The sequence below is a fragment of the Pseudochaenichthys georgianus genome, chromosome 9 (genome assembly GCF_902827115.2).
Source record: "Pseudochaenichthys georgianus chromosome 9, fPseGeo1.2, whole genome shotgun sequence".
NCBI classification, from domain to species: Eukaryota; Metazoa; Chordata; class Actinopteri; order Perciformes; family Channichthyidae; genus Pseudochaenichthys; species Pseudochaenichthys georgianus.
The window spans coordinates 13304292-13331661 of NC_047511.1; the positions used below are offsets into that span (position 1 = coordinate 13304292).

Here is a 27370-nt window from a genome sequence, read left to right on the forward strand (position 1 = left end):
TGACAAATCACTCCCCTTTCAAACTGTATTCTTCTTTATTAATAACTGTCATATAGTATTTTATACCTGTTTACTTTATTCTCTTATTTTTTTATAACTATAATGATCATATAAAGATGTGCCTTTGCCTCACTGGTTGGAGAAAAAGCTTCTTATATTCGTTAGCATAGCTAGCTAACCAGATGCTAATAACAACAAAGTTATTGACTGTATGACAGATGAGCAGATCGCCACTGGGCTTTCAACTAAAGACACAGACACGCAGAAACTGCGGCATGTGTATGGACTTATCGGTACTGCAATTTCTGAAGTGCTGGAGTGGCGTTCTGGTGCTCTCCGTCAGAACTGGACCCTGTCAGTGGAGACATATACCACGTGATGACACGTTAGGCTCGTGTTGTGTTCAAGGACCCTGACCTTGGCCAGGAAAAACAGGCACTCGCTTGTTTAATTTTTTTGCGGTCTAGATTTCTTTCATTTTTTGCGTACGTGTTTATAAATTACCTCGAGGGCCGTACCACATTGTCTCTCGGGCCGTATACGGCCGGAGGTTCCCCACCCCTGCCGTAGAGTCTCACTCTGAGCGAGTGCTGCTGCAGCTGCTCTCGGCTTCGTCCATACTAATTCATTCATTCATTCACTTTTGAACGCCGTTATACAGCGCTGAGAATGAACGCGTTCTCAATTACGTTCATCTAGCGGAAATACAGTACGTTCAGTTCACGTTCGCCCAAAATATGAACGCGTTCATGAACGATCGTTCATTGAACGCGTTCAGGTACATCACTGCCTGTATGAAGTACATGTATGCAGATATGTAGAGAGTTGTTCCAGCACGCAAAGGACCTCAGTGTCGTGTGCAAACACGTGTTTAAAATACTGAGAATGAACCTTCAAGTTGTTGTTCAGTTCCTGTTGGCTAACTTTGTTTACTCCACAGGGCTTTCCTTGTGCAGGACTAAGCTGTGCCTGTCTCTCCTGCTGACATCTGACACCCCCTCACCCGACTCACAGTACACACACACACACACACACACACACACACACACACACACACACACACACACACACACACACACACACACACACACACACACACACACCCTCAAGCTTATACTCACAAATAGCTCTCCTTGGCGTGCCGTCATGGCTCTGGGTATGAAAAGTACGTAGCTGGTAATACGGTCTCTCACTCGCTGCCCGTCCTTCGCCCTATCTGCTGCCCACCAGGAGGGACAGAAGGAGCAGAAACCAGCATGTCGGACCAGTCTGCTTTTGACACGGACGTATGGACCCTGACCCGGTTCATCATCGAGACCGGCCGCCAGGCTAAGGGGGCGACCGGGGAGCTGACCCAGCTCATCAACGCTATACTGACCGCCGTCAAAGCCATTTCCTGTGCTGTGCGCAAGGCAGGCCTGGCCCACCTGTAAGTACTGAGGTACTGGAATGGGACACATGGGATTAAGTGCTACACATGCACCACACATTACTGACTGTAGTATGTTGTTTAAAAAAGACTGAGGTACTAATTGTATTTGTTTAAGTAAAGAAATGCTTGCGTCCCTTTACCGAGAGGTCAGAGGTCAAGGTCAGTTGCAGAACAGCAGCCAGCACTGGTAGGAATTCAGTGTCAGCTATAGGTGGTTGTTTGACATTTTGCTTCACTGCCACATTTGATTTAAGAGCTCAGGGTGTGTATGTAACTGGAGGATTTAAACTCTCACTCATGAGACACTGGCAATGCTGATATGACTGTGTTGAATGCCTGCTGTGTTGTATGCAAAGACAGTGAGCTTTTGTTGATTTAAGGTTCATTTCAACACTAACTTCAAATGTAGTTTATCTGAGTTATTGTATTCTGTTATGTCATCTTATCTATCACATTTTTACTTTAACTTCTTATGATTGTACACATATTTGTATAATATGTTATAGTCTAAAACAGAGCAACTGTCATGAAATCCAATTTCCCCCGTGATAACTACAGTATTCTGACTCTGGTGCACACAGGCAGGGCTTGGCGGGCTCGGTGAACGTGACGGGGGACGATGTGAAGAAGCTGGACGTGCTGTCCAACGTCCTGATGATCAACATGCTGCAGGCGTCCTACGGCAGCTGCTGCATGGTGTCCGAGGAGAACAAGGAGCTCATCGTCACCCCCAAAGACAAGAGGGTGAGGAGGAGCAGCTCGCTCTGAGGATGGGGTGATGGATTTAGGCAGATATTGTGTTCCGGAATACACCTGTCCTGTAATCCACATGTTGATTGGAAAGGATGAGCTTTATATCAATTCCCAGGCAGCAGCATGCAGACTTTTTAAAAGGACTTTTCAAAAGCAATTAAACTCATAAAGTCAGTTGAATAAAATATATTATTATTTCAATCTGTAAACTGTAACATATTGACTCAAAACTCCCTTTTGACCATGAGTCAGAAGTAGGTCAAACAAACCATATTACAAAATGATATCTTTATGCTTTTATTTCAGTTATAACCAGTTAATGAAGGATGTTTCAACATGAGTTAAGCTGAGTAAAGCTTCCTTGTACGCAATATAAACGTAATCATGTGGAATACATATGTGGATACATAGAACTTTGGAGGAGGAGGAATGTTTGTTATCAATTCAGAATATCAGAATACCTTTATTCCACCCACAGATGGGAAATGTACAAGGTCTCTGCATTTGACCCTTCCCAGTGTTAGGAGCAGTGGGCTGCCATTATGTATGGCACCTGGGGAGCAGTGTAGGGAACTTAGGGATACCTAGCACTTGGTCTTTTTGGGACTCAAACTGGTGACCTTTCGGTTCCCGAGCCAAGTCCCTATAGATTTAGCCACCACCGCCCAATTCGTTTGTCATTAAAGTGTATTCTCAACCAGAGCCGGCCTGACCCATTAAGCGACATAAGCGGCCGCTTAGGGGCTCCCTAGCAACAACAAAAGAAATCAGTACACCGTCGCCGTGATAAGTATGTTTAATTAATTGTGTTATTAATATGCCTAGATTCCCTACTCTCAAAGTCATGTATTATATTATTGAGTCAATAATATAATACATTAACCGTGCTTTACCTGAACCTCATCATGACACAAGAGAGGACAGCAGGATTGTAATTTCGTGTTCAGTGAATGCAAAAGAGGCAAGACACCAGACCAACCAGAGAGTTTAATGGAGGAATGGTATGCTCATGACACTCATTTTTTAAAAATTATCATCCGATAAAACAGACCAGTCTCTGCCAGTCTCTCTTTTTTTTTTTTAATCCGATGACATTATCAGTGATTTTAAACTGATTATATACCGAAATAACATCAACACTGTGGGCGCCGCCATTTCCCGGACGTGACGTAATCCATGCGTTTGGTTTTCGAAGACACGTTGATCTCCATGTTATTTACTGTAGTTTCTCTCTTCAAATATGCCTCACTGTATCGCGAAATATTGCCATAATTCGGATAGGAACAATCCACGGAATGCTCGGTTCCATCTGTTGCCAAAAGGTAAGCATAAGAAGTACATTCGGAGGCAGTGGCTAGCGAAATGTGGCCGGCCCGAACCGAGAGATTTACAGGCTCATGTATGCAGCGAACATTTCACATTTCCGGACGACTACTCTGAGAGTATGATCAAACATAACATGGGATTTAAAGAACAACCATTACTCAATGGAGATGCAGTACCATCGGTCTTTCTGGTGTCATCACCGACCAGGACACCAGTTCGGCCAGTTGAGAAATCGCCCTCTGCAAGTGTGAAGCGACGGAGGAGCAGAAGTAGTGCTCGGAGTAAGAATAAGGTATGTTATAGCGCATTTCCATTGCAGCGGCTAGCCCCGTTTTAACGTCCAGGCTAGGACAGTTTTTGGTGGCCTTTCCATATAGCGTAGTACCGGCTAGTGTGTATTTTACCCCAGTTTTTTCCGGCCCCATAAAATCGTGATTCTATGGCCAGGGACAACGAAGCTGAGTATGCTAAACTAGAGAGGGAATCGCTAGCAAGGGTGGTACTACATGCATACATATAGTATCTTATATCATCTTCCCATTATACACACATGCATTTCCAAACATTTGGACTACCTATGTTGCAAATGTATTATCTTTTCAATTTACACACGGCATCTATTGCACGTCTGTCCGTCCTGGGAGAGTGATCCCTCCTCTGTTGCTCTCCCTGAGGTTTCTCCCATGTTCCCTTTAAACTGTGGGTTTTCTTCGGAAGTTTTTCCTTGTACGATGTGAGGGTCTTAGGACAGAGGGTGTCGTATTGTCATACTGATATGTATGGATGAATTCCCCCATCCAATCTCTTCACATTGGTCAAAACTTGTTCCTCTGCTGACGAGTCCGAACTGAAATACTCCACCATGTTTCCGTGTGTTGACAAAGTGAACGCATGGATGACGTCACGACCATCACGTGACTACTGAAAATGGCAAACATGGCGGCGGCCAGACGGAATATACAGGTCTTGATAAAAAAGAGCTATAAAATCATTATTTACCGGGGAATATCGCTGATTTCTTCAGGGTATGGTTTAAACATAACGTTTCACTAAATACTGAAGTTTTGATTAATTATCTAATGAGTGGACCATTCCTTTAATGGAAATAAACATCTGTCTTATTGGCTGACAGGTACCTATCCTATCCTGTGAGCTGTGACAATGTTTAAAATAAACTGTCAGTCGGACTCAGAGTTTTTGAAGATGGACATAAGAAACATTTTTCTTAAAAAAGACGACAATTCTCAAGTGGTGGCTCACACAACAACCCCAGAGCCACCACTTGAGCCAGGTAAACAAGGTATTGAAATGTCAGTAAACTTATGCGAACATGTAAGCAAAGCATAAATTACAGCTACGTTGACGTTACTTTGAATCGCTGACTTACTGTTCAACATGAAGCTAGAAGCTACCTTACAGTACACAGTTGATCCGGAGTCCTGTCAGTTAAAGTGTTTCATAGTTAGCTTAGCTAAAAATCAACCTAGCACTGAAATGTATGGATGTTATGTGACAGTATTTCTGAGAAAAAGTCAGCTGAAATGGTGGCATAGTTGCCACTGCTTTATGTGTCGACAGCATGTTTGAACGTATTTGCAGCAGTAAATGTGGCTGTTTGGCCACTGACGTTGCCATAACAACACCTGAATTTAAATGTGCAACCTCTTTTTGTGACAGATTTTTGCAAGAAATTATAATTCTTCTGAATGATATTCCTATTGAGAGCTAGTTTCTACAGTATGTGAACATTATGAGATGGACAGCCAGAGAGAATAAATGAAAAACAGTTATGAAATACTATATGACAAAACAAGAATACAGTTTACGTGATTTGTAATATCCATAAAGAAAAATCTGTTTACAGTTCTGTTTCATATGGGTGTTGACTTGAGAGATGTATCCATAGATCTCTTCATTTTGCTCTCAAAGTGCACCAGATTGATGCTTTTAACTTCAATATTTAAAAAAAAAAATCTTCCCGGGGAGCATGCCCCCGGACCCCCCTGGAGGAGGTGAGGTCCCCCCTAGAGGAGGTTAGATCCACGGTGTGTACATGCTTATGTATACAATATATGTGCTTATGCTAACATCATAAGACAAAAGTTGGTTCCGTGTTGTGTGTAGTGAGAACGTGCTAGAGTGAGGGGGGCCCACAAGCCAAAGCCCGCTTAGGGCCCCCAAAAGTCTAGGGCCGGCCCTGTTCTCAACCCTTTAACTCTATGTTTATGAGTTGTATCTATTAGCTGTATTAGTCTGGCTTAATTTAGAGGAATTGAAATAATAACACAGACAGACAGCACATAACAGTTATTGAATATTGAATGAAACTCCTGAGTGCTGCTGAATTAGATTTAAGTTAATCCATATCAGATTTACAGCAGCAACAAACAACTGAATGCTATTTACACATGACCTATTTTAATTTTAGAGGTCACATTTTTAAAGTATCTTATAAAGAGAAACAGCTTAAAAGTGAAATTGTTCAGAATTTATTGAAACATAATGAAATGTTTTCATATATTTGTTTGTTTTGTCACAGGGAAAGTATGTTGTCTGTTTCGACCCTCTGGACGGCTCCAGTAACATCGACTGCTTGGCTTCTATCGGCACCATCTTTGCCATCTACAAACGGGTGAGTGTGACCTCTGCAGTGATGCACGAGTCATGACAAAAATATTCTGATATCATAATGTAAGAATGTTTTTTATGCAATTTTACTTAGAAAAAACAAACATCAGACAATCATAGCACCTTGTTATTCCTATTTCCAATAATTGTATAATAATTAAATGTATCACATTGTATGAACCAACAGAATATGTGTATATGTTAGGAGGATAATTACATTTTAAGAAAACATATGTAGTTACTCTCTACAGACACAAGGGAGCACTGTTGTCCAACTAATTCCGGTTTACACTATTATAAATAAGTAGTACATTATTTATGTCTGGGTTTAATCACCCGCTTTTAACCTATGTATGTGAATTGACGTACTATTAATTCAAAATGCATTGATTGTTCATCTTGTTTGTGAACAGCAGCAGCTTGAGGAAATGTATCACCTTTTTCTTTTACGCAAGTAAAACACAACAGTGTAGAAATACTCTGTTACTAAAATCTACTATTCAACATGTTAATAAGTATTAGCATCAAAACATACTGTAGGTACCAATACAAAAAGTATTGATTATGCAGATTGGCCATTCTTTAAAATGATTTATACAGTATCAAAGATTATACTTAATTTTTCATTTTGAAGTCGTTAAAGGCAGGGATAACTGTAACGACTTTGCGTTTTGCCAGCTTTTTAAAACCAAAATAGTGAGTCACAATCCATTAGTCAATTACATTTGTATATCAATATGAACCTGGAAAGAAGCTTATTTTATAGCTTATCTTGTCAAATAAATGTAGTGTGTAAAAGTAAAATATGTGCTTCCAAATTGTAGTGCAGTAGAAGTACTAGCATAAAATAGAAATACACAGATAAACTACAAGCACCTTAACAATGTACTTAAGTGCGGTGCTTAAAGTGATGTCACTATGTTACGGAAGTAAACAAATAAGTCCAACGGAGAGGCGTTACCTTCCACCACTGCCTTTTTACTGTAAATGTTTTTGCATAGTGCTTCCAACAGACATCCTGAGGGCCATAGCTTCTGGGAAACTGCAGGACCCCTGTTCATGTTTTCTTCTTTGTTGGTGTATCTGTTGTTTTATGGTCCAGGTAACAGATGGGGAGCCCACAGATAAAGATGCCCTGCAGGCGGGAAACAACATAGTGTGTGCGGGCTACACCCTGTACGGCAGCGCCACCCTGATGGCCATCAGCACCGGGGCCGGACTCAACTTCTTCACCCTGGACCCTGTGAGCTTCACTCTGCATCATGTCCACAGCTTCATATCTTCAGCTCTCCTTTGACCTCCAGCGCTGGCTCTTCTTTTAACATTCTGCTCTGACAAACATTATCTCTGCTGTTTACTGTTATATGCTTTCATTGCCCTATCACTGCTTTTATTTGAGAAAACACACAATATTCTGTCAATCATTCCTCCATGCTCTAAGTCTTCACAATGCGACCAGCGATGGAGGGGACTGTAAACACACATACATCTTTTTTTATTTGGCAGGAATAAGTGCTAACTTTTTCATATAAATCCTTGAAGATGCAAACATTTCAGATCTTTCTTCTTTACATTGGCAGTTGTTTCCCTTTTTGAATATCATTTAAACATAGATTTTGAATATCTTTTATGTTTTTATAATTTCTTTCAGTCTATAAAGCCATGTTATGTTGTATCTTACCTTTATCATATTCCTGATTGATTCAGATCAACTTTTGTTATGCTTAGGTCATTAGGTTAACTGATCATTAGGATTTTACCTTAGGAAAAGCCGCTTTTATTATAAGAGAATGGAAATAGTTAACTCGTATTTGTAAGTAATGTAAGTTGTTGTTATGTATCCAGAAAACCTGAGAAATCTGGAGTGTGTTTAAAGGGTGCACTCAATTCATCTTATTTGATATTACATTATTATTTTATAATACAGAACATGTATTTTGCATTTTTTGATGGACTCTCTTCACAAGTATATTGAGGTACGTTCTTTCCCATGAGTTTCCAAATAATTATTTCTCCAAAAAGGCATATAAAGCTGTTTAAATAATGTTGGCCACTTATCTTTTGAAAGGCATTCTTCAGAAACCTCTCTTTGATCAAATTAAGACAAACCCACCCTCATTTGAATTCCTCTGTTGTTGTTTTAATCAAATCTATTCTTTTTGTTTGCCCTGATTATCCGAGTTAAACATTGTGTTCTTGTTCCTCAGGCCATAGGCGAGTTCATCCTGACTGAGAGGAACGTGAAGATCAAGCAGAGGGGAAAGATCTACAGTCTGAACGAAGGCTACGCCAAGTACTTCCACCCCTCTATCAACGAGTACCTGGAGCACAAGAAGTACCCCGAGGTGAGAGCCAAAGTGAAACACAGTTTAGAGAAACTGATATCACAAACATAATCCGATCCAAAGCTTTGTCATTTAGCATTTCCACTTTGTGGTTGTGAATCTGATATCTTTAACCAAAACTGATTAACATCTGTTGTGCTGACACGGCACTATAATCAGGACGTGAAACACCAGCAGCCTCTCACACTCATCACATGAATTCTGACAAAGCATTTTCTCTGATAGAATGAGTTCAAAAGGGCCCGCTCCTCAGCCTATCATGTAACATTCCTGAGTGTTCCATAATGTTGTCAGTATGTAACATAAGTTAACAAAAGAGTCCAATGGAGACGTCACAGGCAGCGGGGGAGTGTGTCAGAAAGAAACTCCTAACTCTTGGGATGTTAGCCTTTGCAGACCTGCACAGAAACCTTTCAAACACACTACAGGAAAGGGAAAACCCAAATAGTTACCCTTTAAGGAGTTTTGGTTGGCACCAAACAAAAAAAGCTGCCTTTTCTAAAGGGTAAATTGGAGGGTTTTAAAACATCTTTCTAAAGAGCAAAAATAAAGTACATTTTTATAAAACCTTAAGAGGAATCTCACTTTTCCTTTAAGAAACTGCCATTATCAACCCAACTTTTAGCTCAAATAAGGAATTTAGTTTTATTGTGAAAATTATAAAAGATGTGGAATAGTTTGTCAAAAGTAAAAAAGAATACAATTAGCCAATGGTTTGCTGCAGCTCAAATAGACTTAAGAGGAATCAGTAACTTCAAATACACATCAAATTAGACATTCAAATCAAATAAATGCATTCAAGTTGTACGTTTAATGTAGAGAAACGGGGGACATTTAAGGTGATAGTCTCCGTGCAGCCTGGTAGAGGCAGAGAGCAGCCGACCCGCAGACATGTGATCCGTCAGAGTGAGGCGTTCCCCTCAGACAGGAGAGACTCGGTCAGCTGAGACGCAGCATGGCAACACAGTTCACTGCAGGAAGCACGGTGTTCCTCAGGAAACTGCAGCTACTCATCTGGACACTCTGATCCCCACAAGGCTCGCTCAGCACTTCTGCAGCACGCTCACCAACATGACCTCAAAGTAATGAGTGATGCTTTTGCTGATCTCATTGTCATTAGGGAAATATCATCTTGAATGCCGATCTCTAAAGCTCGTTATAGGCCACAGTGGCAGCACAAACCTGTTATATTATATTTTGTATCACCCTCAATACATTTGATATAAAGACTTTAGACCCTGAAAAGTCGCCCTGTAAACAGCTGTAGTGTGCTTGAATTCACATCACTGAGAAAGGATTCCAACAGGGTCAGAGCAAATAAAGTAAACAGAACATCTTAAGGAATGTTTCAAACCACTCTCTCCGAATAAATACACTTCTTCTCCTCTGTCCAGATTACTCCTAATGTTTCAAACACTTCCATCTAAATGAAAGGCCGTGCAGCAGCCGGTCTTTATGGACCTCACTTTCTGTCAGTCACTTTGTTGTGCTGTCAGAGCCAACACTTTGATGTGTTCTGCTTTCAGAGAACATTGGAGACTGTTCATGTGTATCTTACAATGTCCTTTGACTTTGGGGATTCTTGTTTGTAATTTGTTTCTTTTCTCTTATATCTTTTGGACAGCACTTTGAATTGCCTTACTGTTGAAAAGTGCTATACAAATAGAGTGGCCTTACCTTTTATGGTATTATAGGTGTTAAGTTAACACTAACATAACATACAAGTATAATCAATATTTGTATAGAGTATAATATGAAAAGCAGCTCAAAGTGTGTTACAAATCCAAACAAAATATGTAAATTCAGTGGGTTAGTAATGTTGGTTTTTTGCAATAAGATGCCATGCCCTTATTTATGACCTCTGATGCTCGTCTTAGTTTCCTGTGAGAGTTCAAGTGTTGTTTCGGGGCCTTTAAGACTTTACAAAAGTACATTTTGCATGACGAAAATGTATCCGCAGTGCCACAGAGTTCCTATTGCAACTTTCTTCTATCAGTTAGAATCCTTCATCGGTGGAACAGTCATCATCACGTTACCCTTCACTCCACCATCATGACACAGCACACTGCAGCGGTACACCTCACTGTTCCTCGCTGTCCTATGAGTGTTCACATAGCAGACACTTGTCTCACAGGTTGTACTGGAATGTGAATGTTGCTAAAAAAGGACGCACGGAGAAGTTGACATTTAGTTTGAACATGGTGTCCCACGTGGAAGTCTGGAAAATCAGGAAAATTCAAGTTATATTAACAACACATCTTTCCATAAGTTCCTAAACCCTCTTCCAGAGACACAACACTCACTTTAAATCAGATTGTTTGCATTCTGGGATGTTTATTTCACAAGTCAAAGTATTCAATTTGCAACCTAAAGCAGAAGATATTACCACTAAATAGTTGTCTAACATTGGCCCATTTTTAGAAATACAAGGTTACAAACTCTTTGTCTTCTCTGTCAGGGTTAATAAGCTTTACGTCATGAGTAGAATTTCCCACACGTTCTTCTTATTCATGTTTCCTCTTTTTATTTGAGGTAGTTTCATTCTGTTGCCCACTGGATGTGTTTTATAAGAGTGTGATGTCTGTTATTGTGAAATACTATGCGGGAACACACACACCCCTCCCTCACGATGAGTGGGATGTGACTCAGCACCACATGACTCTGCATCACATTGAGCCGGCCTCAACACGCAACTCACTACAGTTTCTACTTTTAAGACAGTTGTTTCGTTGTTTCGTTTGTTTTGTTTAAAGTACCCGGTTTAACAGTGGACTTTTATGGAGTGAGCATTAAAGTGTGGAATCAGTGAGTCTTAGAAAACATGGTGAAATTAATTAGATGAACTCTTAAATAATGAGGGATCAATACAAATGAAATGTGTTTTTGTGGTGGCAGAAAGCTAGTGTGGGTAACAGTGAAGAAGCCAGCAAGACAGAGTAAGCTATATGTATATTAGATTAGATTAAATCACACATTAGATTAAATTATTCAAGCAAAACATGATGCCAAATATTTTCCAATGAAAGCAAAAGCACAAGCTCCAAAATGAATATAGTGAGAAGGTGATTTAGGCCAAATGAAATGATTGGACAGGCGTATTACAGTCCAGCTACAGCCAACATGTGATTGGTTGTTTGCTGTGGGATGTATTTCAACACATGTAAAGATGTTAGTAAGATACATGACCCTCTCTGGTTTTAACGTTTGTTGCAGCAGCTGCAGGCGGACTTTGACCGTCTGTTGTTTGGTTTTTTTCGTCGGCAGGTCGAGCGCCTCGAGATTTGTTGAGGCTGCAGTTTTCAAATGAGCTGCCTGACTGACTGCTTTATAAATGACAGGTTTTTTTTAAAAGTATGTACTATAAATGTCCAGTGAAGCAAAATATGTGTTAGAATCAACCACTACGATGTTTGCACACCAGATTTCCTATTCTTACTCAACTAAATAATGCAAAAGGGATCATTACATTCACTGATGTTGTATGAGGTGAACATGTTTCTATCTCAGTGTGTGAATGTCACAAATAACTAAAGAGCAGGGTTTTTTTCCTGTTGGATTCTTTCTTTTTTCTCTTTTAACCAATTGTTTACCTAACAGGCCATTTAACGTGCCTTTTTACATTCAAGCAGACTGTTTTTAGGGAAGTTACATAGACAAATGAAGACTTATCAAAGTGATTACAACACATTATATAACGTCCATTCTTAGAAGTGACTGCCAGCTGACCTTAGATCAGGATCACACTCTCGTTACAGGGTAACAAACCAACGGTTCTGCTGCCTGGATCAGAGTTCTCCTCACTAGTTAAACCCTCACGATGAAGGTTTTGATTTAGGTACAATTCTTCATTCATTCATTCTTTGGCAAAAAAAAGATGTGTAACATATTGACCAAATGAGTGAAGAGTTGAGCGATTTCAAGCTGCATGGGGGGGCGTGAGAATCCTTTATGTAAAGTTCCCACACCCACCATGAAAACCTGTTCGTATTGGAATTGGTTGTTACTGAATACAAGCTGCTGTTCTCTATCAGAGAGGAAACTACCAACCTTCAACCTGTACTGTTCTATGACATTTATGGCAAACAATACTATGACTTTTTATTTTCATATAGATATACATTTACAGTATATATTTAATTCAACAAAGAATGTGGCATGCATTCACATTTTTACGACATTTAAAAAAAAACTTTTGACATTTCTTTCTCTTTTTTCTCTACAAATATAATATACTGCACATTGTCAGAAATCCGCCATTCCACATAATGAGTATTTTTACTTTTGGTACTTTAAGTAACTGTAATACATTGATCTGTACTGAAGATTTTAAATCCTTTTAATTTACATGATTTTGCTAGTTTTACTTAACCCTCCTGTTCGGGTGAAATCTGACCGATTTACTACTTTCATCAATCATAACCTTTTTGTTTTACATTCGATTGCATTAAGGCTTTATGATATCCTTCACAGTAGACATTTGAACATTTAAATTGCTGATCACCACTTTCATTGCATTTTGGATTATTTAGTCAACTTTGTAACACCCATGGTGTTCACATACTCTAGATGTGTTCCCCCCTTATGTTCCCATCCCCCCACATGGATCACACCTGGCACTTAATACATGTTCAGTGTCTATTCTTTGTATATTTACTGCAGTTTCTCATGTATACCAGTAGTCTGATACAATATTTACAGTTTGAAAGGGTGTTAAATTAAATTTGGTGATAATTAATGGTTGTTGTGTTAATGTAATAGCAGTTAAAACAGGACCGGTCAAATTTGACCGCAAACACCAAAGTAAGGGGGGGGGGGGGGGCGAAGACAATAGGAGGGTTAAATCAAAATCAAAAATGTGAAAAGTTTGAGAAATATCTTACAAGCTTTACTAATAATCAAAACATCCTCTGCCCTCCTGCAGGACGGCAGCTCTCCCTACGGAGCGCGTTATGTGGGCTCCATGGTCTCAGATATTCACCGCACCATCGCCTACGGAGGGATCTTCATGTACCCCGCCAACGAGAAGAGCCCTAAGGGGAAGGTAACCGCTGACCTCCACCAACCTTTATCTGGCCAATATTCAGATTAACACAAAAAAAAAACGATTGACATCAACGACCACAGAATCATCTACTTCATGGCAGAATGATAACATATGTGTCTGGTTTAGAAACTATAGTCTAAATACAGTGGAGGAGGTGACACTTTTGGCTCAGAGTATCCTGCTTCAACCATCACCAAGGCTCTCTTCAACATTGTTCAATAATGGTGCTACGAGGCAATACTTTGGATAAATAAAGCATAACATTTAAAAAAAAAAGTTTAAACATTACAAATAAATATCAATTGAGTGTAATTCCAGAGACCATCTTGTCCACACATGTCTGGAAGCCAATGGCCTCTTTTCAAAGTCCCACCCCTCTATTTCCTTGATGAGACCACACCTTTTTCCAATCCTTCCTCCGTTTTTGATCAGCTGTGATGTCAAATCACAAAAATACAAGAAAAACCCAACAACAGCCGAAAAGCCCTCACCTAAAGATACAGACAGACATGTAGCCAGAAACTAGTGATATAACTAAAGCAACTATGGATTTCAACTTAATCTCAGGTGTTTGAACAACAGAGCTGTATGAGGTCAACAAAGAGACTAGTCACATGTGTGGAGACAGGATTTGTGTCAGCTGACTAACTGTTCCTGAGCGAAGCAAACGCTCGGTCACCTTTGACCTTAACCTGGACTCTAGAACAGCTGGCAGGCTAACAGCAGATCTGAGAGCCTTTATGAAACGTTCACTGAAGCACTTTAGTCTGGCCATGAAGTCCTAAGTAAATACTTTAAAAGGTTTTCTAAGAAAGGGGTAGCCAGCGCAGGCTAAATGAGGAGCAGTTTGTAACCTGAGGCTGTTTTTCTCCTCCTGTGCTAAATAAAGCGCGGAGACAGTCGAGGCGCGTCACAGAGATAGACAACAACAACTCCCACCCATTTATCCTGAACCTACTGTCTTAGTTTACACCTTTAACAATGTTTCATTATCAAGATGCTCAAATTGCAAAACAAAACGTTGAAATTAGATTCTAATTTTCACTTTAACAGCAGCATGGAGTTGAATGATTGCTTGTTGTTGTGGTGTCACACCGTGTCTCATAACAGATTCTGAACTTACTGATCTTACTCTTCATGTGTTATTATTAGACATACAGGAGGGCAAGGCTGTATTTAGTTAGCACATTTAAATCACATTGGTATCTCAAAGGGCTTTACATATCTCTTGTTCCCCTCTGTTTTTATTGTCTGGTTACACAGAGCAAAATTCTGATAAATCAATGCATACAAATATACAAAATAAGTAATATGGATAAAATACACAATAAGTAAAAAATAAATCAACAAACATACAAAGTATAGTGTGTCAAAAATTCAAGAAAAAATAGACAAGGACCTAGTATAGAATGTCAAAAATCTGAAAGAAAAACGACATAGTATCTACAGTATGGTATACAGTATAGTAAGTCGAAAATATGTGAAAAAACTAAGTAGTATAAAATGTTGAATACAAATTGTAAAAAACAACATAGTTTATTATGTCACACATATCATAAAAACGACATAGTTTGTATGTTTAAAAATATGAGAAAAAACAAAATAGCATGTCTAAAATATGAGAAAAGACGACATAGTAATAGTTTGAAAATGAAAAGAAAAAACTGCATACTATATTTTTTGGTGGTAAGGCCAAGGACCACATGTTTTGGATCTCTCAAATAAATTAAACAAAAACATGCTTCAAACTGGAATACACTCTGAAAGACAACAGTAAGGTTTAACCCCCCCACCCCAACTAAAAACGTACATTGTTCACACCTCATCTAAATGCAGCCCAGTTTTATCACAGATGTCCGTCTGTGCTTTCTGCGAACTGAAACTGTTTAAAGCAGGCCTATTCAAATGGCGGCCCGCGGGCCAGATGCGGCCCAGAACCAACTCCCGAGTGGCCCAGCCTCCCGTGGCCAAATTCCTACACTAGTACAGACCATGAACGCAACACTCCGCGTTGCTTAGAAACCACCAAACCACAACGCAGCACGTTTTTGGAAAGTGCATCTAGTGGTGCTAGTAACGGTGGTCCTATGATAGCAACTCTAAAACATGTCTCTCTCAACTCTGAAGTGTAAACAAAGACAAAACGGTCATTGATCTTGTGGAGCAGATGCGCGAGTCATTGCCCAAGTCAAGCTGGACCTTTTTGCGACCGACTTACGGGTCGGATAGTGCATTTTCCGACGCTCCGCAAACACATCACATCCCCAGCACAAATCACGGATGTGATGACAGATTTCATTGCGAGGTTGAAAGAGAACTTTGCCGGTCGATTGGATGGACTTGCTCTGCCCATAGAGGTGATGGGCTTTGCCAGAGACCCCTTCACTGTTGCAATAGAGGGGGGCGTATCCACCAGAGCAAAGGAAGTGGTCCCCTCCATCGACGAGGAGAAATGTACACTGAAACTTATTGACATGCATTCATCCGTAACCATGGCACAAGAGCAGCGCACTAACGGGCCAGCGAAGTTTTGGAGTGATGTCAAAAAACAGCAGTTCCCTAAAGTTCAGAAAGTAGCGATCTGTGTGCTCAGTATGTTTGGATCAACATACAATGTGAGTCAAGCTTTTCACACATGAACTCAATCAAAAGTAGCACTCGCTGCTCCCTGACTGACAGCACTCTTCACCAATGTTTTAGGATTGCATTGGCATCCTATGAGCCAAAGATCACTGCTCTTGTTCAAAACTAAAAATGTCACTTCTCCCATTGAGAAAGTCAGCGATGACAAATCACACATGAGGTGATAGTAAGCACCTAGTTTACTATAGTAGACGTGTAGTGTAGTGTAGTATTCATTCATGTTAGTTACCCTTATCCCTTGTTTTGGGTTTGTGCACTGAAGGGTTTGACAGTTCTTTTTGTATTTAAATGCACTTTGTAATGTGTCTGGGTCAAATGTGACCAACACGTATGATTTTTTGTTAATACTTGAAAAGTGAAAAAATAGTATTGCTACAGTACTACCTCTTCGTGTTACATTGGAGCTCTTTAACGGTTTGCTAATGCACTTTTTGATGTGCATGTGTCATATGTATCCAATTTTATTTTGTATGTATGAAGACATTTATTAAGACTGCTATTATTGTATTCAGTTAAATGCACGTTGTGATGTGCCTGGTTCAATAAAATAACCTGAATATTTGACTTCTAAAGCGAACAAATGTAATGCTTCAACTGTGCACTTTTTGTTTTGTATGCACTTTGAGAATCCTCAGATTCTGTTAAATTAATGCTATTATAGTTGCTATAGTATATTTAGTAGTTATAATGCTAATGATATTAATTTGTTGTGTTTTTATGCACTTTTTGACGTGCCTTTGTTAGATGAACAATGAATACAAATGGCATGTTTTTCATCGCAGTAATATGTGTTGGTTTAAAATGTGTCATTACCCGCTTTTTACAGGCCGCTGAATGTCTGGCCCAGCTGAATTTTGTAGTTATAAAATCTGGCCCAACTGAATGTGTAATTGAATAGCCCTGGTTTAAAGTCTTTCACAACCATTTACACAAATACTTCCTTGTATAGAATGTACCAAAGTATATTAAGAAGTACTGTACTTAAGTACACATTTTAGTTACTTGTACTTTAGTTAAGTTGATTTTTCTTTATTTGTATGGAAAACATTCTGTGTTATACTTTAAGTGAACAAAACAAAATATAAATCAAGATTGCTAATTATAATCCACACATTATTCAGAATGTTGACATTTGACATAATGAACACTTTTACTTTTCATATATTTTGATGGTAAGAGTTTAACAGTGTGGTTTTTATACTTTACGTTTACTAAGACTCCATACTATTGCCTACCTTACTACCTCAGGCCCAGAGTTTTCGTGTTTTACCTTTTATGATATGTCCAAGTTTGATAACATCTAATGACTGCTACAACAATTAAAATACATTCTGTCACAAAGTCTTTAAAGCTAAAAGAAAATACTATTTGCATGAGTATAAAGTGTTTGACCTAGGAAGACTAGCACACCATTTTATTTACTTTGTGTTTCATAACGCCATCCTTGTTTCCATGTTCCTGCCCAAAGCTGCGGTTGTTGTACGAGTGCAACCCCATCGCCTTCCTCATCGAGCAGGCGGGGGGGCTGGCCTCCACCGGCTTCCAGAGGGTGCTGGACATCCAGCCCGAAGAGCTGCACCAGAGGGTCCCCTTCGTGGTGGGCTCCCCCGACGACGTCAACGAGTTCCTGACCTTCGTCAAGAAGCACCAGTGAAGCTGCACAGATTTATATATACAGCTCCTATCAAATGACACAAGGTTCTTTTGGGGGGATCTCTATGTACCAAAATAGAATAATTATTTTGCAGTTTTATCAAAATGTATAAGTTGATCACAAATCGTGGAATAATACAAAAAATAAATGAATAACAGTTATAATAAAATTGTATTTGTTCTTTTAAGTAGGCTACTCCAACCCATGTTTTTTTTCTAATTGCAGAATAATTGTGCAAATTAAATTCCTTAATAATATCACAACGGATCATCTGTTCAAATAAATAAATAAACAAATACAGATTCTGCTGCTCCCTGTACATTTCAGCTTGTCCTCACACATGATTTAGAAGTTGTAATAATAATATATACTACAATATATTGTTTGATAAACACAGGTTATTGAATTGCCTGAATCAAAGAATATTGAAATATGTAATATGTAAGGGGGTTACAGTGTCAATTCAAAAACTCAAGTGTTGAAAACTGATTACTTTACAACAAAAAGTTAAATAATCAATGAAGTTATAGTTTATGGGACATTTTAAGAAGAAACACCACAATGTGCTGCTTTTTATTTATATGGTCCACTGTGTTATCAGTCAGACTATATAATATAATTAGACAAAATTATAATTTTATTTCAAATTACCCTAAATTAAATAGACACCAGTAATCATTGGTTACAGCCCTGATTAACCCCTCATACCTTTAGGACCCACGTAATCTTACCCATTGTGAGAGAATCAATAATCCTCTCTGATCCAGAGCCAGACATCAGCGAGCTCAGCTACTCTCACAGGAGATCATGTGACTCTACGTGTTAGACCGTCACGTGGGATTATCAACAGCTGAAGGCTCATTTAGCATCCGAATAACTGAACATTGATTTCTGCTCTTATGTTGGGTGCAATGTCCTAACGTTTAAAAACACAGCTGATAGTATTATAGGGCGACATTGATCACATTTGTCAGTGAGCCTTAAGATTAAAATCTTAACACCTCAAATCACTTTAGTCTGACTGATTAGTCTTCAGAAGTTACGAGATAGGAGGCACCTTTCAGAACAGTACACATGCTTTGCCATGTAATGATTTTTTACAGTATAGAACAGTGTTTTTAATGATTACCGGTAAATCATATATTTATATAGCTTTAATGTAATGCATCTCCAAATTGGGCGATTTCTTTTCCCCAGATACATTGAATAGTTGCTATTAATCCTCTTATAAAACTCAAAGTATGTGAAAAATACATGATCATTTTAAGAGGCCATATTTTGCTCATTCTCAGGTTTTCTAATTGCATGTTGTGCCTCTAGTGTGACATTTTTTATTTGTCTCATACTGCCTGCAGCACCTCTTTTCACCCTGTCTGAAACCAGAGCCATATACAGTGGGGCAAACAAGTATTTAGTCAGCCACCAATTGTGCAAGTTCTCCCACTTAAATAAGATGAGAGAGGCCTGTAATTTTCATCCTAGGTATACCTCAACTATGAGACAAAATGAGAAAGAAAAAAAATCCAGAAAATCACATTGTCTGGTTTTTAAAGAATTTATTTGAAAATTATGGTGGAAAATAAGTATTCGGTCAATAACAAAAGTTCATCTCAATACTTTGTTATATACCCTTTGTTGGCAATGACAGAGGTCAAACGTTTTCTGTAAGTCTTCACAAGGTTTTCACACACTGTTGCTGGTATGTTGGCCCAATCCTCCATGTAGATCTCCTCTAGAGCAGTGATGTTTTGGGGATGTCGCTGGGCAACACGGACTTTCAACTCCCTCCAAAGATTTTCTATGGGGTTGAGATCTGGAGACTGGCTAGGCCACTCCAGGACCTTGAAATGCTTCTTACAAAGCCACTCCTTTGTTGCCCGGGTGGTGTGTTTGGGATCATTGTCATGCTGAAAGACCCAGCCACGTTTCATCTTTAATGCCCTTGCTGATGGAAGGAGGTTGTCACTCAAAATCTCACGATACATGGCCCCATTCATTCTTTCCTTTACACGGATCAGTCGTCCTGGTCCCTTTGCAGAAAAACAGCCCCAAAGCATGATGTTTCCACCCCCATGTTTCACAGTAGGTATGGTGTTCTTTGGATGCAACTCGGCATTCTTTTCTCCTCCAAACACGGTCTAGTTGAGTTTTTACCAAAAAGTTCTATTTTGGTTTCATCTGACCATATGACATTCTCCCAATCCTCTTCTGGATCATCTAAATGCTCTCTAGCAAACTTCAGACGGGCCTGGACATGTACTGGCTTAAGCAGGGGGACACGTCTGGCACTGCAGGATTTGAGTCCCTGGCGGCGTAGTGTGTTACTGATGGTAGCCTTTGTTACTTTGGTCCCAGCTCTCCGCAGGTCATTGACTAGGTCCCCCCGTGTGGTTCTGGGATTTTTGCTCACCGTTCTTGTGATCATGTTGACCCCACGGGGTGAGATCTTGCGTGGAGCCCCAGATCGAGGGAGATTATCAGTGGTCTTGTATGTCTTCCATTTTCTAATAATTGCTCCCACAGTTGATTTCTTCACAGCAAGCTGCTTATCTATTGCAGATTCAGTCTTCCCAGCCTGGTGCAGGTCTACAATTTTGTTTCTGGTGTCCTTTGACAGCTCTTTGGTCTTGGCCATAGTGGAGTTTGGAGTGCGACTGTTTGAGGTTGTGGACAGGTGTCTTTTATATGATAACGAGTTCAAACAGGTGCCATTAATACAGTTAACACAGTGGATGGACAGAGGATGGCTCTCAAAGAAGAAGTTACAGGTCTGTGAGAGCCATAAATCTGTTTGTTTGTCGGTGACCAAATACTTATTTTTACGAGGAATTACCAATTAATTCATTACAAATCCTACAATGTGATTTCCTGGATTCTTTCCCCCCATTCTGTCTCTCATATGTTGAAGTTGTACCTAGGATGAAAATTACAGGCCTCTCATCCTTTTTTATGTGGGAGAACTTGCACAATGGTGGCCTGACTAATACTTGTTTGCCCCCACTGTTACTTGCCCAAACGCCAATATAACCTTTAAAAAGGGCAGTTGTTTCTTATTTGTCATTTAAGAAAGCTAAAACCATGTCTTGAAATAAGACATTAAAAATATAAATTACATTTAAAAACATCCTAGAAAACGTCTAGTTTCACAACTTTTAATTGATCACAGTAAAGTAGAAAAAAAACATTTACATGACCGCAGCAAGTTTTTATGCATCACTTACAACGTAACATACACATATTTACAAATAATAAAACACCAAACTAAAATTAGTTTTAAAAAAAAGAAGAAAAAAAAAAGTGGCACAAAACAGCCAAAGAAAAGGGCGCCATTTCCTTAAAAACAACAAACAGTGTTTGATTAACAGTCGCAGAATCTCCTGCGGTTATTGTCGCAGTGACTGAAGCCTCGCCGCCGCCTAACCAAACTATTGCAATAAAAACACTGAGCAGCCACGAAGAGCAGCCAAGTTAGACCATTGGATAGCTGGCTGCTGTCGCTATGCCGCAGTGGTTCTTCCTGTCTTTAGCCATCATGATGAAGCCTTGACTCCCCAGGCGTCACCCCAGCTGCCAACAACACAAACAAAAAGGACAGGAATGAGTTTTAGTTTGGAAGCGTTTAGAGAAATCAAATTAAAAGCATAACACAGCCAGCCTCGGAGGAGGTCCCATTGCCTTCAATGGTTAAATTCATGTTTAATATTTTCGTTATAAACAAACAACTAATCAAAATTGACCACCAAAACAAAAGATTGTAAGAAGGGAAACTCTTTAAATATACTCTCAACCCAAGTAGGATGTGAAAATCATGTTTTTGCGAGAATAGCTTTTTCTTTTTAATGATTCAAGACTAAAATAAAATACATTTTTCTTTTAAGCCTCGACAACCCTAAATAATATGAATAGTTCCAAACAGAAAGAGTATTGAAATCCATCTACAGGCACAGTTATAACATCTTTGTAAGCAGATAAACATTTTCTTAGCGCCACTTTTTCTTCAGGCAGCACTAACAAAAGTAGCAGACTGATTCTCTGTTTCCACTGACCTGTTCTTCACAATCCAGAATTTATTTCCGTCATCATCCTCTCCCTGAAATCCGTAACCCACCACCAGCACGCCGTGGTCCAGGTCCTCGCTGCTGCAATCCTTATCGTAGTAGATTCCTAAAACACAAGCCCAGTGAGTTTCAGTTTATACTTGCCTTAAAGAGCGCGAGGGACACCAACAGAAAAGGCTTGTTACCACCAGATTGGTAGAACTGGAAGGACTCGTGGCCGGCGTCGATGGCGACAGAGACGGGCCCCACAGAGGCCACGGCCTTCATCAGCACGTGCTCCTTACCACTGGGGATATCCACGAAGCCCGTTTCGTTGGCAGAGTTGAACAAAGGGTCGTAGCGGCACGGCTGGTCGTCCTGCGGAAGAAGAGGAAGAAGCGTTAGCAGGTGTCAACACAGACCTCCGGAATCCAAAACATGTCCCCCAATTCAAACTCTGAGCGTGCAATGCAGAGCTATCATAGGTTCAATGATTAATCTGCAACCAATCAAATAGTTAGTTTGAAAAGGTATATTCCTAGCCTAATGCAAATCACTTGATTATAGCAAATTCAATATTTTGTTTTATATCTATATTTAGGTAGCATCCTCGTCTTTGTGCCTTCTTCACTTAAAGTTAAGACTTTTTTAAACACTTCTCTACTGCCAATTCCAAGGAGGAAAAATCATGGTTTACGGGGGAGTAATTACGATTCACTCCTGGCACATGTTTTTTTCTCTCTTGTGAAGCACGTGAATTTTAATTTCTGTGACAGGTGCTAAATAAACGTTTTATTATAATAAGTAGAGATGTCCCGATCCGATTTTCAAAAGAAAAAAATCGGGGATCGGGATTTTTGACCATGTCCACGTCTTAAATTCATCCTGAGGACTTAGTTTTGGTTTAAAATTACACAACATCATGTATGTGTTGCTTTCTTTGGGCTTGTTTTCAGACCTGGTTGCTTATTTCTCTCAAATCTGGCAACAGAGTGGGCGCAGTGTCTATAGTAGCAGTAAGCTAACGAGAGGCAACGTTCAGCTGGTGACTCGGGAGTCGGGACAGAGAAAATGTCAGGAGTTTGGAAGTATTATAAAATTGAAAGCGAAGGCAGTGTAACAGCCAGATGCAATGTTTGCAAGGCAGAGGTTCCGCGTGGTGGAAAGAACAGAGTTACGTTCAACACGACCAATCTAATACGCCACCTTAGAAACAAACACCAACAACAACACAACGAGTACACAGCGGCCACTCAGGTAACGCACTGAAACAACTGACACTTTTAAAAGGAAAGAGAAACTGCCCCAGAACAGTGAAAAGGCCAAAAAAATAACAGATAGCTGAATTCATCGCGTTGGATGACCAGCCGTTATCCGTTACCTTTTTTTTCTCTTAATGCATTGCATAAAGAACGGATCGGGAAAAATCGGTATCGGCAGATTGTCAAAATTAAATGATCGGAAGCAAAAAAAGGTGATCGGGACATCCCTACTAATAAGTGTTCATTAATGGACAGTGCAATTACTACAACTGTGTGTTACTTTATCATCTTCGAAAATCAGTTAATACACAGCGGCAAAACGTTTTCTACTCTTTGAAATGGGACTTTTTGGTGACTTGACAGAGACACGTACCATCGCCTGGTAGGGGTAGGAGTACTCGGAGTCCAGGCCGCTGTTGTCCTGGACGTACTTGAAGGCCTGGTCCATCAGACCCCCGTTGCAGCCCTCGTTTGCCCTCCGGTCTGGAGCAGTCCACCAGGTTCTGCTCGCTCAGAGACACCAGCTCGCCCGTCTTCCTGAAGACCTGACCCTCCAGAGCCCCGGTGGTGCTGAAGGCCCAGCAGGAGCCACAATTACCCTGTGGGGCACAGACACAGGATCAGTTCATCTCCTTTGCCTTAAAGATCTGACTACAGAGTTAAAAAGGCACCTGTACATGTTTTTGTGTTTAAAAAAAAAGCATGCATCCCTTTCTGATGTTGGCCATTTTGTTACTTTTGTTCTCTTCCGTGTGTCCCGGAAGCATTGGCCATTGTAGAGAGACACTTTGTTAGGGAGTCTAAGTGTTAAGACGTGCTATCTTTTATTAGCTTTGTGCGATTGTGGTTGAGACATAATGTTTTAACATAAAGACAGAAAGAAGAAGTTTAGGAATCAGTTCTGGATTCTCCAAACCGTTGTGACAGTTTCTTATTTGAAATAACTCTGACTTTATTACCATCACCTTCAGGACAGACCAATATGATTTTTGCAGTTAGAATATTGCATCAGGTTTTAAGTGGAGTCATTTGATTGTGTTGTACTTGTGTGATCCATTCGGTTCCTGGTTATGCACTTTATCTCCCTGATTCCGGACACTTCTCTTTTATAGATAACATTGTATTGGAAGCTGCACTCCAGTACTTTGGCCTACTGTATCTGATTACAGGGAGCTGGTTGGGCCGGGTTTTCCAGCTTACACAGTTGTAAATGTATTGCAGAGGGTGAGCAGAGAGAACAGACTGTACACTCAGGGCGGAGGTGTGTGTGTGTGCGTGTGTGTGTGATGCTAGATAACCAAAACAACATGCAAGTGGCACTCTTATCTCCCCGTTCGAGCAAAAAAAAAATAGTGGACAGGGTGCCCTGTCTTTCTTCCAACAAGCAAATCCGTAACCATGAAGCTGTTCAAAGTCACACATTACGTAATTCTGTTTACCAAATGTTTCCAACAGCTGATACGAGTGTGTGTGTGTGTGTGTGTGTGTGTGTGTGTGTGTATCTCCTGCAGTGCTAACAAAGATACAAAATGAGCACGTGTGTGTTTCGACACAAGCTTTTCCCTGCAACAACAATTGGCCATATGCGTGGTTTTTTTTCATCAATGTCAGTTATGTAACAATAAAGGCTTAAAATCAATGACATTTCAGTCCAAATGTGACGTTTCTTTTTCAAACCGAGCCATTGATTTGCCTGATTAACAGATGGTGCATCTGTTCTTGGTAAAAAAGTGTATCACTAAGAGTTGTTTTTTGTCTTAACGGTAGTTAATAAATGATCCCAAATATCTATACCCGAGTCAGATTTTGCCAACACTCCCTACAGTGTTACCGGAAAATATGTTCTAGATTTGACCTCCTTGCAAACACATCGCTGCACCTTGATAAGCCGGCGCAGATATAAAGAGGTTATTACCTGGTCCTTAACGGGAGTGACGTAGCCCTTTTCCCTCCAGTTCCACAGAGCGGGGGGCTTCCAGGAAGTTGGGCTCCATGAACAGGGACCCCTTCACCTTTCTTCCGCTTTGTGCTTGTAGCCGTTCATGATTCTGCCTGAACTCCTCGTGAGTCTGTAGAAAGAGAACATTAACTGAGTAAATGAAGCCGAGTTACTCCAACAAAAGACTTGAAAATAGAAAAGCTGTGGTCTATGATTGTTGTATTTATAGCTATAGCAAAAGTATAATGTAGTGCTAAAGTAGATGCATTTTTTTCATTAGTATCTCCAACTATAGTTTTGTGTTCCTGTCATTATCCGGTTTTATTAAAAATGGCATATGCCAAGTTTTTTCCCCCATTTTATTTTGTCATCTTAGCATGCCTTTGTCCCACACATCCAATATGTTATTACTGGAGGTGTGTATACATGAGTTTAATATATACAATGTTTTATGACAATACAATTGATTTAGGGCATCACCCGTCTATATTTGGAGGGCAAATGTTCTCAACGACTCTTGTTATTGAATCAGTTTTCCAGGCCCTATAAAATCCCTGATATGCGTTGTAAAGTAAGTTAAGTGTCCAAACTGTGGGCTCACCATGTCTCCGAAGTGGTTCATGCCCAGGCGGTAGGAGTGTGTTCCCATGGAGTGCTCCAGGTTGTGCAGCTCGATCTTATTCAGGTTCTTCTCCCATACCATTCTCCTCCAGCCCTCCTCCTTCTACAAAACAAAGGAGAAAAAACATTCAGAATTGTGTTTGTGCCAAATGGCAAACTAAAGGCAGCTTAAATAAAAAATTCCTCACCTCATGATAGCTTTTACTGTGCCAGTTCTTCCACAGGTTCCAGTGGTTGTCCAGTCTCGGGTCCAGGCTGGGGGCAGAGAGGGTGGCGCTGAGGCACACGGCCAACACGGCCAACACGGCGAGAGGCAGCATTGTTGCTTCCTACTGGGAAACAAACAATTTCCAAGGAAGGTTAATCATTGATTCTCCCGGGTAACATAATCCATTACCAACAACTGAATATCATTAGGAAAAGCGTTAAGTCATGCCGCGAAATCCACTTGTTTTGTCATGCACCCATTATCCCTGTGGTACAATTTGTCCACAGCCACATTAAAGCTGCAGTACACATTCCCGACATTTCCCGACGGCTCGGCTCAAAACTCGATAATTATCAGGCAAAATAAGATATTTGAGACCGAATGACCCCTATACTTGTTTAATAGTGACTGTTAGATAGAATATGTTGTTGTTTGGGGATGTTTTCTTTCAAAATAGGGAGCAGAAACTTCGCCACACCGACCACACAGCGAACCTGTTTTTGTTTAGTTCGCTATCACGGGATCTGCTGCGGTGGCCGAGAGCAATAGCCCGGCCAGGAAATCGAAACTACGACCACCAAATGATAAAGGAAAAGGAAAACTATAACCGGTAGCTGGCAGAGAGCGGTTTCTTCCAACGAAACACGGTGCTGGTGAATGTTCTTTTAAACCGCAGGAAGAACACTAGCAATGACTGCTTTAGGCTATAGTGGAGCTAGAAGACGAAGACAAAGACAGACGAATGAAACAACATAGCAAAGGCTGGCAGATAAACATGTTAGTGTTTAAAAAATAAATACAAAGAAGATGTTATCAAGTCGACATTCATTCAAACATACACATAGGTGTTGTTTTTTTCTGGGATTAAACGACGGGAAAAACAATCCAGAATAAACAGTAATATTCATCTATATGCTGGCTTTAAAGCAAGTATAACCATCAGGTGTTTAGTATGCTAATATCAGAAAGCAAGTCTAACAAATAATTATTGCACTTACAGTATATTCTCAATAGCTGAAGACGACGAAGAAAATAGTATCCTTCGGTGGAGGTACACAAAGTTTATAAAGGCCTGAGTGAGCCTCTGTGATTGGTCCACTCCTTGTTTATGACCACCGATGACCCGCCCCCGACCTGCAACGTCATCTTTGGAAGCACGTGATTCCCTTTCTCTGGAAAAGAGAAAAACGATGTCTTCATGTTGGATTGTTGCAGCTGAAAACAATCTATTAACTCAGGGTTTTTTCTTTGAACTTAAGTTATGTCATGGACCATTCAATATATATTTATAGACACTTATACAAATATAGGTGAAGCAAAGACCCTTTTTTTGTAGGCCTAATCAAATCAGCTTTTCGTCAAGTTTACAGAGTAAACAAACTGTTCAAATACTTTAAATCCTAAATCCCTATTTGTGTTCTCCTCAGTGTGTTCACATGCATGTTGCTTTATGCAGTAGATTTGGTTATTCGAGTATA

General features: G+C 40.0%; 2 protein-coding genes across 2 annotated transcripts; one reads left to right on the forward strand and one right to left on the reverse strand.

Moving 5' to 3' along the window:
- Positions 1–1111: 1111 nt before the first annotated feature.
- fbp2 (fructose-1,6-bisphosphatase 2) lies at positions 1112–18130 on the forward strand. The gene is made up of 7 exons (XM_034091937.2): positions 1112–1429; positions 2014–2176; positions 6051–6143; positions 7242–7382; positions 8347–8484; positions 13406–13525; positions 17640–18130. Exons 1-7 carry the CDS (start codon positions 1257–1259, stop codon positions 17823–17825), a joined length of 1014 nt encoding a protein of 337 aa, XP_033947828.1. The 5' UTR covers positions 1112–1256; the 3' UTR covers positions 17826–18130.
- A 2885-nt stretch (positions 18131–21015) lies between these two features.
- Positions 21016–26999, reverse strand: ctsla (cathepsin La). Its single transcript, XM_034090803.2, is given in 11 exon segments — positions 21016–21373; positions 21376–21392; positions 21872–21989; positions 22072–22240; positions 23498–23596; positions 23598–23723; positions 25040–25078; positions 25080–25193; positions 25665–25787; positions 25873–26016; positions 26891–26999. Coding segments are annotated over 10 exon segments (1017 nt in total). The 5' UTR covers positions 26005–26016; positions 26891–26999; the 3' UTR covers positions 21016–21293.
- Positions 27000–27370: the final 371 nt, after the last annotated feature.

What these genes read in the sequence shown, in the direction of transcription:
- fbp2 (XM_034091937.2), top strand. Translation starts at nt 1,257, where the DNA reads ATGTCGGACCAGTCTGCTTTTGACACGGACGTATGGACCCTGACCCGG. An exon ending in AAGGCAGGCCTGGCCCACCT is followed by an intron (nt 1,430 to 2,013) that starts GTAAGTACTGAG and finishes TGGTGCACACAG; the next exon opens with GCAGGGCTTGGCGGGCTCGG. An exon ending in AGCACAAGAAGTACCCCGAG is followed by an intron (nt 8,485 to 13,405) that starts GTGAGAGCCAAA and finishes GCCCTCCTGCAG; the next exon opens with GACGGCAGCTCTCCCTACGG.